Source organism: Callospermophilus lateralis, chromosome 20 (assembly GCF_048772815.1).
Source record: "Callospermophilus lateralis isolate mCalLat2 chromosome 20, mCalLat2.hap1, whole genome shotgun sequence".
Taxonomy (NCBI): domain Eukaryota; kingdom Metazoa; phylum Chordata; class Mammalia; order Rodentia; family Sciuridae; genus Callospermophilus; species Callospermophilus lateralis.
The window spans coordinates 3,910,098-3,923,570 of NC_135324.1; the positions used below are offsets into that span (position 1 = coordinate 3,910,098).

General features: G+C 39.7%; 1 protein-coding gene across 4 annotated transcripts in view; it reads left to right on the top strand.

Annotated features, from left to right (window-relative positions):
• Positions 1–13,473, top strand: part of Tmcc1 (transmembrane and coiled-coil domain family 1) — a 166,375-nt gene that overhangs the window by 38,855 nt on the left and 114,047 nt on the right. For 3 of the 4 annotated variants that reach the window (XM_077106217.1, XM_077106216.1, XM_077106218.1), the window contains 2 exons: positions 2,723–2,778; positions 6,600–6,862. In XM_077106217.1, coding sequence (XP_076962332.1) covers positions 6,641–6,862 — 222 coding nt within the window. In that variant the 5' untranslated portion in view covers positions 2,723–2,778; positions 6,600–6,640. Of the gene's footprint in view, positions 1–2,722; positions 2,779–6,184; positions 6,863–13,473 lie in introns of those variants that run through there. The other variant, XM_077106215.1, reaches the window with a different exon arrangement.

A 13,473-nucleotide genomic window follows, 5' to 3' on the forward strand; every position in this document is an offset into this window, starting at 1 on the left:
ATAAGTAATTTGAAATGATATTTTCCTGATGAATTATACCTTGAATTCTCTGAATTATCTCTCTCTTGCTCTTTGAGTATTATAGCTAGAACAGCTTTCTTTTAGTTTGTATGATTTTTTTCCTATACTTTTTACTCTTTGCTATTTTCTCTGGTTATATTTTAAGCATTATCCTTGTTCTTTTCATTTAGTATAATTTTTGTCTTTTGGACCAGTTGCATTTAATTGGTCTATTTGAATTTGTCTGACATATTGTTATGTTTTATGCATTTTACTTGTTCTATGATCTTGCTTTTTCTCCTAATATTTATTTGGATGTGAGAAAAATTTGAGTATTTAAATTCTGTTTTTCCTTTCTATTAGTGTAGTAATAATCGGTCACCTTCAGGATGAAATAGAGCACATATATTCAGTATGTACTGACTTTTGAAAACTATGGTAATATATATTAATTTCATTTTATATATCTCTCTTGATGTCAGAAGCAGTATCTTTCTCTCTGGGTTGGGAAAAGTTAAGCTGGATAATTTTTTAGTGTAAACTAACTATGTGCTGACAGATGGAAAAAGCCTCTGTCACTTAAAAATAAAAAAAGAAAAACCTACAAGAAGGTATAAAAGGATTGGATTGATTTATAAATCATCTCTGAAAAGAAAAAAATTTTGACAGCATGAAAATACACCATGAATAAGAAACACTGGTCATAAGAGGATGTTTACTAAGGACTTTAGGAAAAGGGATTTCAAAGAAATCTAAGGGAAGATAGATAAGCTTTCTTAGGTAATTAAAAATTTTCCATTTCATCCTGGCTTGTGAGAGGTGAGAGAACAGAAAAATGAAATTTTACAGTTGTGAACTCTTGGGCCAGGAGGGGGAAATGGTGGAGAAATATTAAAACAAGCAACACACCGGCATGATCGTTGAGCTCCTGTAAGTCTCAGGAACTCGGTCCGTCTGTAAGACTGGGTGGGGGGAAAAGCCCTCACCAGGCACAGGGAGCCCAGAAGGTTTGCTAAAGAGAACAGTTGCGGGGGTTTTGAGCTAGTGAAGTCTGCCTGGTGTTTTTACTGTTGAAGTCAGACGCAGGAGTCCCTACTGGATGGTTGCTTTGCTAAGTAAATCTCTATCTGATAAGTACGAATATCATTGTGTATAACATGATCAGTTTTATCTGATCTTTTAAAAACTTGGATCAGGGTGATGCGGGAGCTCCTATTGGCTCCTCTGTACCTTTTGTGTGTTGACTCCTTTGCATTTGCCTTCTAATCACCCACTCCCAGCCATATCTCTGGGTTCAGCTCATCCTCATCACCTTTTTCTAAGTTGTTATTAATTCCCTTACCTAATTTCTCTGTTTATGATCTTTCCCTCTTCTTGCATCTCTCCCATGCCATCGGATTATTAGTCCTAAAACACCCTTATAGCCTCAAAATCTTATAGCAGCTCTTGATTGTCTATGATATTAAGTAAAGTTTTTCATCACTAGACTTCTTTTGGCCTTAAGAGTCTCCGCTGTGAATTGGGGGTAGTGACCTTACTCCTCTGGCAGGGTGTGTGAGGGCTGGAGGTAAGGCGCTTGTCACGTTGGTGCATTTTATTGCCTGACATATGCAGGCTCTCAGATAATTATTCCGACATTTAAAGCCCTCCTTTAACTTTTCAGCCTTACCCATTGAATTTTATTTCCTCTACTATAAACTGGGCACCCCCAGTAGGGCCTGTGGCTTCTCCACTGGTCCCAGACATGCTGTGTGTTTCACATTCAGGCTGTCCCCGACACATCCAGTCCTAACTGATCTTCCGACTTCTGATGATAATCGCTCTCCTCCCCACACTTCAGCACCGAACTGTGCTGTAAGAAACTAGTTTACTAAGAAGTTCCAATTTTGGTGCCCTTTGATTCTTACTTGAACATGTAAGGTTTTTTTTTTTTTTTTTAATATTCTTTTTTTAAATGTAGGTTTTTAAAATTGCCTTGGAATAAAAATTACAGATACAGTGTTAGAAGCTGCTTGAAAAAAATATCTTTGAGTTGTGTTTTTGTATACTTGTTTTGTATTGCATGTTACTTTAAGGCTAGAACTAGTAGAATGTCCATTTCTTGTACAGTTATGATAGTGTAAAAATATTCAGTGCAAACTACAATATTGGTCACTTTTTCTTTTTTAAGTGCTCACCGATTAATATCTTTTTTCCAAAATCTTTTTTTTGGGGGGGGGGGATGGGGGGATACCAGTGGCACTTTCTTACTGAGCCACATCCCCAGCCCTTTTTATTTTTTGTTTGGAGACAGAGTCTTGCCAAGTTGCTAAGGGCCTCAAATTGAGTTGCTGAGTCTGGCCTCAAATTTATGAGCCTCCTGTCTTAGCCTCCTGGGTCACTGAGATGTATAGGCATGAACTACTGTGCCCCCTGAAAAATCTTTTTTTCTTGATTATATTTTTGAAAAATTAGAAAATACTGAGAAGCGCTAGCAAAAAATTACCCTACTTCTTTTTACTAGTACAAGATAAGGACCATTAACATTTTTGTTGTATATTCTTTAATTTTTTTTCTGTAATAGGTAAGTTTCCTCCTCTGAGTTTCTCACTTTGTAATTCTTCCTGCTTTACTGTGTGCATGTATGAATATGTAAAAACAAATCCCAATCCCAATATGTACAACTATAATGCCTCAATAAAAAATACGGAAAAAAATATAATTCTTAATGCTTGTTTTTCAGCTTTTCCTGACAGGATTCCTGTACACCCTGGAAGTGCTTGAGGAAGAGTGATGAAGGCAAGTATTGAGTCTGTTGTAGTCAGTGCAGTTCACTTGGAAAGGAAAACTAGAGTAAAAAGACAAAGGTCATTGGGTGTGTAATGGGGGGTGGTTGGTGGAGCACCCTCCAAAACATTTGTAACGACCTTTTCACTTATATTGTTTCAGAGTAACTTGTTTCCTGTTAACTAACAGCTTGTTATGTTTTTAGTAAAACTGTGGTGGAAAGATTAATTGTTGGACATTCTGAGAGTTTAACAAAATTATCTGAAGAGCCTGGTCAAGGGTAGCTGCCATTATCTTGTCCCTTCCCAACTTTCACTCCTTCCTCTTCACCCCTTTCTCTCGAGTTGCTTTGTTTCCTTTCCCCCTTTTCCACTTCCTGTGGTTTACTTAAAAGAACTTCATTTTTTAGAAAGTCTGTGTCAATCAAGGAGGAGCCAACATTTCCTGTTTCCCTCTTCTTAAAACTACACTTGGCTTTGCACAGTTGAACTTGAGCCGGGATCTAATACAGATAATTCGGGAGTTTTATGAACTCAGAAGAAAATAGGGAAGCACTCAGAAACTTTGAGGTTATTGAATTTCTTTCATGCTTGCATTCTTACAATATCAGCAGTTCTATAGCCATAATTATTACACTGTTATCATCGCATGTGGTTCTGCTAATAACATTTGACTTTCCTTAATATTTGGCGTACATTGAAAGGGTCCCTAAAGGCTTTTTGTATTTTGTATAGAAAATTTAAGAAACCTTCAAAACTGTGGCCATGTTTCTTGTTGGTGCTGATAGCACAACAGTAATGCAGATTATAGCTACAAGTCTAAGTACCAGATGACATTTTATAATCAGAGTTATAGGTTGTTTTTCCAAATTTTTATCTGGTAACTTAATGCTTAGAGCTCACTAAAGTACGTTAGTAACATTAAGATAAGTCATGCCTTCGGAAATCCTGAAATCCATCATGCTCTGTGACCTAATCCTTGCAGCTGGGAAAAGAGCCTTGGTTAGAAGCCTTAGCTCTGCAAGACTCAGCTTAGAAATTGACACCACTTTCAGGTTTTCCCAGAGAATGCTAATATTTCCTTTTCATCAGTCATCATTGCAGATTATTTGAAAATAAATAATAGACACATGCTAGTGATGAAATCTCAGACAAAATTAGTGACATTTAAAATGTACCATATTGTCCGTGTTTTAAATAGGAGAGAAACAGATGGTCACTTGATTAGTTTATAACACTGCCCAAAGAAAGATTTGTTGGATAATAATTTCCTAATACCTATATATATGAGACAAATAGGTCATTTAGTTTTTCAGCTAACCTTGACATTCTTTTATTCATGGTTTCCTTTAATCTCAGGGGATAAATTTACTGTATACATTTTACTTAACAGTAACAACAAAAAAATGAGTTCTCATATTAGCTAATGAAGCGCAAATAAGGGAGAACTAGGCCACCTCTTCACTGTCAGCCTGCAGCTCTGACGTCCTGCCGTGTTTTCAGAGTCTAGGTGGCCACTGTGCAGAGATTAGTTGGTGTCCACTGTTACTGCCTTATCTTGGCTCCACAGCCTTTTCCTCTCAGGAGATTACAAATAATTCAATAACTATTAGTCTGCCAGACAAACTCCCAAGGAAGGGGAAGATAATTAAATACATACATTATGGGCAAAACTTTTGCCCAAAAGGAGCCCACCCAAAAAACTGCACCAGAGCCCAGGATATTCATTAATCTAATTAAGAGTTAAGGGGTTCTTTCTGGGCTGTCCCAGAGGGACAGAGAAAAGGCAAATAGGCAATCAGGGAAAGGATCAGAGGCCACAGGAGGATGGCAAGATTTCAGTGGCACCTCAAAGAATTTGAGCGAAAGGCAGTGAAATTTCCTATTATTGCTGTTCTGCATTTGCTTTTTTTTTTTTAAGATGCAAAGAATTTTATGGTATTTAGAAAGCAGGAAGGTACAGGTGAGAGACCAGTGTCTGTAACGCTGTCGCCCTGTTTGTCCTCCTGAGAGGTAAAAAGTCAGGATGAGGAAGTGGGCATGAATGAACAGGGACAGTGGAGTCCCCGTGACAGTGTCCATGCAATAGGCCAAGAAGGTCTTTTTGAGTAGTCACTAGGAAGAAACCTCTAGAGAGTTTGAATTCATTCGCAGCAAGCCCTGACAGGAGCCTTTACAGCTCCTAGAGAGCCACTTGGGGAAAAGGTGTCTGCGCGTCCCCAAAATGTGATCCGCACACTGCTTCATTGGTATGACTTAGTACCTGGGAATGTAGACAGCTTAAAAGACTTCTAAACCAAAGGTTGAGAGAAAATCTGGGTATAAAGAACCTCCTGTATCATGTTTTGGCCTCACCAGCAGCTTCTGTGAGTTTATGCAATTGTATATTTTTACAAACTCAATAAAAAAAATAAACACTTTCTACTAAGGAGAAATCTCATCCCTCCCCCCAATCCCCTTCAGCATGTGATCTCAGTAACCATGACAATGATGCTGACTTGACCTCTCTTGGTTTCTGCTTCCTTTTAACTTCCTGCATCTAACACTGGTGTATGGTTGCTGTTTGACCTCTCCTTTTCTGTCCTTCCATCACGCCTAGTTACTGTGTGACGTCTTTGCCTTTGAATTTGTGTAGATACACAGGACGCCTCTGTCAGGCATGGTACTGTTGAGAAGGGGATTGTCTTTGAGTCTCCTTTCTTGAAAGCTGCTACTGGGCAAAGCTCTAGTCTCTCTGAAGACTGTTTCTGTCTGGCCTGTTTGTCCACACGGTGCCAGAAAGGTCGTTTGTGCTTCAGCAGAGACTTCAGCCTATAAGATTTTTATTCCTGTTGTCCTCTCAAAAGAGCAAGCCTGTCACCTCTGATTACCAGTGAGCTTGATGAATGAATGGTAACAACAGATTCCTGTATTCCATTGCAATCCACGGATCTTAGACTTGGATATTCACTTCTCACTATTTTTCTTTGAATTTACTGAGTTTCAGCATGTGGATAATTAACTGTAGTTTTGAATGACAGGAATTATATTGTTGCATCCAGAATAAGCTTTGGACAGCTTTTATCTTAATCTCCTAAACAGCCACTGTTCTGTCAGCTACTACTGTGTCTATTCCAAGATGGTGAATCTGCTGTGGGATTCTTCACATATGGAAACATTTTTTTAAAATGTTGCTGTTTTCATTTCCTGTGTATTTGTTCTGGGCTTTTTCCCCCCTTCTAGAAAATAGTCATTATTCACTATCTAGAAAACTATCTTTTAATCTTTTGATTAAAGATTGCTTGATGATAGTGCCTATTTGTTTGGTTAATGGCATGTTTTTCTTTAACACTGGAGTTTCTGCATGAACTTATGATATAAGGTTCTTTTCTTTTTCTTTCTTTCTTTCTTTTTTTCTTAACATTAGATAGGCATGAAGCCTCCGTCTCACAGCTGCATGCATAGTCGCTGTTGAAGCAAATGCCTACCTAATCTGACAGTCTTGGTGTGTTTAAAATTTTTTGAGTTTGCAAATAAGCTTATTAAGTCTCCTGATGGAGCCTTCGGGCAGTGAACAGTTATATGAGGACCCTGATCCTGGAGGCAAATCCCAAGATGCAGAGGCCAGAAAGCAGACAGAATCTGAACAAAAGTTATCTAAAATGACCCACAATGCTTTGGAGAACATTAATGTGATTGGCCAAGGCTTGAAGCATCTCTTCCAGCACCAGCGCAGGAGGTCATCAGTGTCTCCACATGATGTGCAGCAGATTCAGACTGATCCAGAACCCGAGGTGGATCTGGAGAGCCAGAACGCATGTGCTGAGATTGACGGTGTCCCCACCCACCCCACAGCTCTGAATCGGGTTCTGCAGCAGATCCGAGTGCCACCCAAGATGAAGAGAGGAACGAGCTTGCACAGTAGGCGGGGCAAGCCAGAGGCCCCGAAAGGAAGTCCGCAGATCAACAGGAAGTCCGGCCAGGAGATGACCGCTGTTCTACAGACAGGCCGACCCAGGTCTTCCTCCACGACCGATGCTCCCACCAGCTCCGCCATGATGGAGATCGCTTGTGCGGCTGCGGCGTGTCTCCCGGGAGATGAGGCATCCGTGGAGCGGGTGAGTCCTCCAGGCTTCCTTTTTCTTGTAGCCTTGGGTGTGTGTGCACAGCCTTAAGACAGGTGTTGGTTGATTTTCTGGCGTATCCATTGTGTGGAAAGCCTCCTCCTGGTGTCTCAGTGTGCTTGACTTTGGGTTAGTGGAAATAGACGTAGGGCAGCAAGACGGGATGTCTAATTGGAAACTGCGCTTGGATGGGTTTTTGAAATGGGGTAAGCTTTCATCAGTCATTCACTAGTACTTATTAATACCTGCTGTGTACAAGGTGATGGTCCAGGTAGTCAGGGGACAGCAGGAGACACAACAAAGGTTTCTGCCCTGCAACTTGCTTTGTATTTAGGGGAGACAGCGCACCCCAGGGGGAGGAGGTGGATTCTGTGATCAGCACTGTGGGGGAGAAATAGAACAAGAGGAGAGATGAGGACTGTGGGCCTCACTGAGAAGGGGACACTTGAGGGAAGACCTGCACTCGTGCTCCAGGCAGGTGAACCAGCCCAAGGGTGGGACTGCTTGAGTTGTCAAGGAATAGTGAGGAGGCTGGTGTGGGAGAGCCCAGTGTGTGGATGTGCAGTCATAAGAGAGGAGGCCAGGGGGGTCACAGGTAGGGCTTTGTAGGGTTAGTGAGGCCTATGTATGCCTAGTGAGATGGGGAGCCATTGAGGACTCTGAGCATGAGAGGGTGTGGTCTGACTCATATTTCTAAAGGCATCTCTCTGGTTTCATTGTGGACAGACTGCAGCAGGTCAGGGCGGGAGCCAGGAGAGCAGTAAGGGGTCTGAGATATACTTGGCAAGAGATGGCATGACTGGAACCAGAGTTTTAGAGCAGTTGGGACTGTGGATGTAGCACAGTGATCCAGTGCTTTCCAGCATGTGCAAGGTCCTGGGTTTAGACCACAGCACTCCCCCACCCTCCAAAATGGCAGGTAGAGAGATGACAGCAGAAGAAATCATAGGGTGACAGATTTTTGAAGTTCCTGAATAGGATTTCCCTAAAGCCAATTGATGAACAGTGTACGACTAAGAGTGGAAGCCAGGTTGATCATGCATGGTGATTCTGAATTTTACATGCTCTTTTGTTAATTTTTTTTTTAAATAAAACACAGAGGGATCAAAAGGTTTGTCCCCAGTGTTCATTTGTTCATATGTTCAATCCATAAGTACTTATTGTTTGGCCCAGGATTGTTTGAGGTCAGAGATTTGCAGACCTTCCTTTAAATAGTAAATGTTTTCAACTCTGCAGGCCATGTACTCTCCGTGCAGCAGCCCGGCTGTGTGCTGTCGGGTGTGTGAATGAGCCTGCCTGGCTTAGCAGTGGATTTTACCTGGGCTTACGGGCCATGCTTGCTGGCTCCTGTGTTAGGTACTCAACATGTGAATGAGTAAAACAGATAAAAATCTTTGCCTTTTATGGAGTTTACTGTGTAGAAGGGGAAGATTAATAAAACATGTAAGTAAAATACAGAGTATGAGAATTGTAAAGAAAGAGGAGAACTGTAAAGTAGAATGACCAGGTTGAATGTCACTGAGAGTGCCATCCATGACCAAGACCCGAAGGATGTGAGGGAGCAAACCAAGCCACTCAGGTGTCTGGGGAAAGAGCATGCCAGGCAGAAGGAAGGGCACATGAGCATCTCCCAGAGGCCTGCACTATAAAGAAATGGTATTGAAATTGTTTTTGTCTCAGCACTAAAATGAGAGGATGATACTGCACCTCAAGATCATAAGTCAGGCCACGTGCACTGGTACATGCCTGTAATCTCAGCAGCTCAGGAGGCTGAGGCAGGAGAATTGCAAATTCGAGGCCCAACCTCAGCAATTTAGCAAAGCCCTAATAAGCAACTTACCAAGACCCTGTCTCAAAATAAAAAATGCACAGTACTGAAAACAGACGAACAAAGACCCAAAAGTCATGTGTGTGCCAGATGAGTAAGGAGCACCACTTGGGACAGTTCTTACTAAGAGGAATTTGATCCATAAATGGTATTTAAACCTCTCGTGGTTTGAGCATTAAGACTTTTCACTTCATATGCTTATCTATCTATCTGTAGCTGTCATCATGTTAAGTTGTCACCCTTCCTCTCAGGGTAATTTGTTCCTTTTTTCAGTCTCTACAAGTACATGCATGATAACACAAATATTTATACTGTTCACACAGATTTCTGCCCTGTCAGTTTCATTAAATTTCTTTATAACAAAGACTTTATTCTACCAATAACTGTCTCTTCAGTATTTGTAGTTTGGAGATTAGCAATTTGGGGATGAGAGATTTCTGTCATGTTGTTATTCTCAGAGACCTTACCATCTTGTTAAGGAGGCAGGAATTACATAAAGTGGCAGTTTGAGAAGCAGTGTGATATAATGTAACGAAGCTCAGAAGTCAGGGGCTTGTGGTTTTAGGTTCCAGTTACTTCTGTAATTAAGTATCCATGTGACCTTAAGGAAATTAAACTCTCTAGGTTTCATTTCCTTCAGTTTCAAGATGAAGTCATTTCAGTAAATAATATTTAATGTTGTTTCTCATCTGAAAATACTATTAAATTAAACTTGCTGTATTTCCCATTTTTTTCATGGCATGCACAGAAAGTTAAAATCCAGACAGTAGTAAGCAGGGAGAACTGATGGTCCAGGGCTGTGCCAGCCCACCTGGAGAACTGAGTTAACCAGTGCCTGCAACATACATAGTCCATTCTCAGCCACTAAAAAGCTTCAGTAGAGAACAGTATGTATCAGATGTTATTGAAATTAAGATGATAGAAGGCCCAAGAAGAGCTCAGTCTAGGGCTGTGTAGAAAGGTGCACTGGACAGCATGTCAGATGACAGATCTTCAGTTCAGATCTTTCCAGTCAGTACAAATCTTTCCCATTATATAATGACACATTATAAGCAAATAATTAGGCTTCAAAAATAGTTGAGATGCAAACAACAACATAACACCCCAGTTGTGAGTTTCTGGAGAGCTAGGACCATACATGGCAATTAGTTGTGTGTCTCCCCCACATAGAGAACCCTGGGGTCTACAGTTGACAAGGGTTAGCCAGACACTTAGGGGAAACAATAAGAGATAAGTGAGGAAAATATATAATTATATATAGCTTATTTTTCAAATTTCAGTTTAGGGAAGAGGTTTTTTAGTTAGGAATATGAGTGTGAAACTAAATTTGGATGATTTGACTGAAAATAGGAAATACTGAGATTTTTTTTGAGGGATTACATGTTAAAAAATATATTAGCTGGGCACAGAGGCGCACTTCTGTAATCCTGGTGACTTGGAAGACTGAGGCATGAGGATCTCAAGTTCAAGACCAGTTTCAGCCACTTAAAGAGACCTTGTCTCAAAAATGAAATAGGCTGGGGTTGGGGATGTGGCTCAAGCGGTATCGCGCTCGCCTGGCATGCGTGCAGCCCGGGTTCAAACCTCAGCACCACATACAAACAAAGATGTTGTGTCTGCCGAAAACTAAAAAATAAATATTAAAAAATTCTCTCTCTCTCTCTCTCATACACACACACACATCAAATTTTTAAAAAATAACTGCTTAAGATGGAAATTTACTATGTTGAAGACAGAATAAAATGGGAAAAACCCATCTAAGGTACTAGAAAACTTTACTGAGAAGTAATTGTCATGTAGCCTAGAATCTGTCTACTTATAAAACATATACTCAATTGTTCATTTCTGTGGGAGAAGTCATTCTGAATTTCAGTGTTAGAAATGGTTTGTAGATTTCTAGTTTAGTCCAGAAGGTACATTCCTCCAAAACCTAGTTGAAATATTGTAACTATGCCACAATTGCAGTAGTAACTACATAGTAAAACAGTATAAATTGATGCTATTTAAGTGGCTCCTTTTTGTGGGGAGGGTTACTGGCGATGAGTCCAAGGGCACTGTACCATTTAGCTACATTCCCAACTGCCCCCCCACTTTAAGGCAGGGCCTTACTAAATAGCTGAGGCTGGCCTTGAACTTTTGATCCTCTTGCCTCAACCTCCCAAGGTACCTGGATTCAGGCATGCACTATTAAAAAAATACTTCTTATTTTATAAAATAGTAAGAATGAATGCAATTTTTTTGTCATAAATTTTGAGATAGAATAGATTTAGAAGGAAAAATGAGACAGTAGATGCAAACTTGATCTTCTAAAGGGAAGCTTGGAAGTGACTTTTTAAAAAAAAGACAGCACTTTAGACCTCACTACATTATTTTCCTCTTCATAGGCAAATTTAGAAAAGCAAATTTATCTTTAATAGGCTACAATTAGGGACTTGTTTTGGATAACTTAAAAGATGGACAAAGAAAAAGAATTTTTTGTAGTGTGTGGCTAGTAACTGGAGTATAAAGAGGATGGGACTGAAAGGTAGATGTGTGTGTTCAGATAAAGAAATTTCTGTGATTAAATTACTTGAGCTATGAGCAAAATCAGAAAGCGAGCTGTACTTCTAAGAGGATAAGGTGTCAAGAAAAAAGATAATTCCTGTTGCTGACCACCAGATGGTGCCCTAGGCCAAGCACTGGTAGGTGGAAGTGAGGGGTGACCGTCCTGACTGGACATTAATTGTGGATGATATTTTGAGAAGTAACCTATACAGGAGGTCATTAGAATAAAGGCTAAGTGACTAAGATAAGGTAGGTGTTCTTGTAAATATCGAATTGGTTACTGAGGAAATAGAATAGATAATAGAAAAGCACATAGGATTTAATGTCAGAACAAAGAAATCAAAGGTTAAAAACAAAAAATTTTAGTCACAAGATTTGCTTGGGAGAACCGGTAAGAAAATAGTGTTGGTTTTCCATGAAATAGTCAAAAAATTGTGTTGATGAAACCCAATAGAGAGCTCACTTTTTTACTTACTTAGTGTCAGTGGAGTTACCAACACTGTTGAGGGAATCTCTTACAGGCAGTTGATAATAACAAGGGACTGGAAAAGTGGCTTGAATTAGAAATGAAAATATTTTGGCTTTTTAATTGTTCTTTCCAAAGCTTGATTGTCATAGCAGGTGACTTATATAGGTTTATTGACCCTTGGAGCCAGAAGTGTATGATTACATCCTGCCCCCTCCCCCCAACAATTTTTGATTATCCTTAATGATCTATTTCAAGGTTAAATATGGTGGTTTAATGAGTGGAAGTGAAGATACAGATGTGGTGTTCTTGACCTTGATAAATTTGTTATATAAAGTTTAACAGGGATGGTTCTTTAAATGTTTTCAAACTTGAGTTGCATTCCTTCTGTTCAGAAGCAGCAGATTTTATGTTGAAGACTCAACATAATAAAAGTAGAGTTCACTTTTTTTAAATGAAATCTAACCTACTTTCCTTTGTCCTACAGAACAGGCACAGGCTTTAGGGTAATCAGACCCATAAAGGAAAATAGCAGGCGACCCACTTTCTGCCTCCCCATCTGTACCCCAGGGAGTTGGGTACTTTATTAGTATCTTTGAATCTTAAGAGTCAGGAGGAGAATTTCGCCACCCAATGTCCAAAACACAGATGCATGGTCCTCCTTCATAGACTCAGACAAAGGGACAGATCAAGATCATATCACGTTATATAAGGTATTGCTGGAACAGATTGGTTTTTCTTCTGAAATGACAGTACAGCATTTTATCTCAAAGAAAGATAGGCAACTTTGGCAAGTTAACACAAAATTGAACTTAGTTAAGTATTTGTTTAGAGTTGACTAATGACTTGTTTTGATATTACATCATCATGACCTGATCCTCTTGGTCATATAAGCAGAGTAGATTTTACTTTTGAACTTTGATATTTCAGGGTCATACTTTATACACATTATTCATTAATTTGTGTCTCTCATTTTGGAAATAAACTTTGAAAACATTTAAGTAGAATTCTAGGTAGAATCATTTTATTAATTTTTTTTTTTTTTTTTTTTTTTTGGTACTGAGGATAGAACCCAGGGGTACTTTACCACTGAACTACATCCCCTGTTCTTTTTTATTTTTTATTTTATGACAGGGACTTGCTAAGTTGCTGAGACTGTTCTTGAACTTCCCATTCTCCTGCCTCAGCCTTCTGAATTGCTGGGATTATAGGTGTGTTCCACTGTGCTCAACAGAATCATTTTACAATAAGTAGATGTTTAATTTTAAAAATCTGATGGAAGATCTTTTTGTAATAAAAATTAGCAAAGGGGGCTGGGGTTGTTGTGGCTTAGTGGTAGAGCTCTTAGCATGTGTGAGGCGCTGGGTTCGATCCTCAGCACCACACAAAAGTAAATAAATAAAATAAAGGTATTGTGAAAAAAACTTAAAAAAAAAAGCAGGGGCATATTTGGTGTAGATGTAGTACAAAAATATTCACATCTCCAACTAAAGATCAAGTCAAATATTTAAGGACTGATCAAATGCATCTTATTGTATCATAGTAACATCTTACTGGTCATCCTAGCGATTTGGAAGGCTAAGGCAGGGTGGCAGGTTGGAGGCTAGCTTTAGTAATTTAGCAAGATCTGTCTCAAAATAAAAAGCACTGGGGATCTAGTTCAGTGGTAAAATGCTGCTGGGTTCAGTTCCCAGCACTGCCCCGTCCCCACCCATCCCCCCAAAATTCTTACTGGGATTAGAAGCCATAGCTCAGATTTCAAAATTG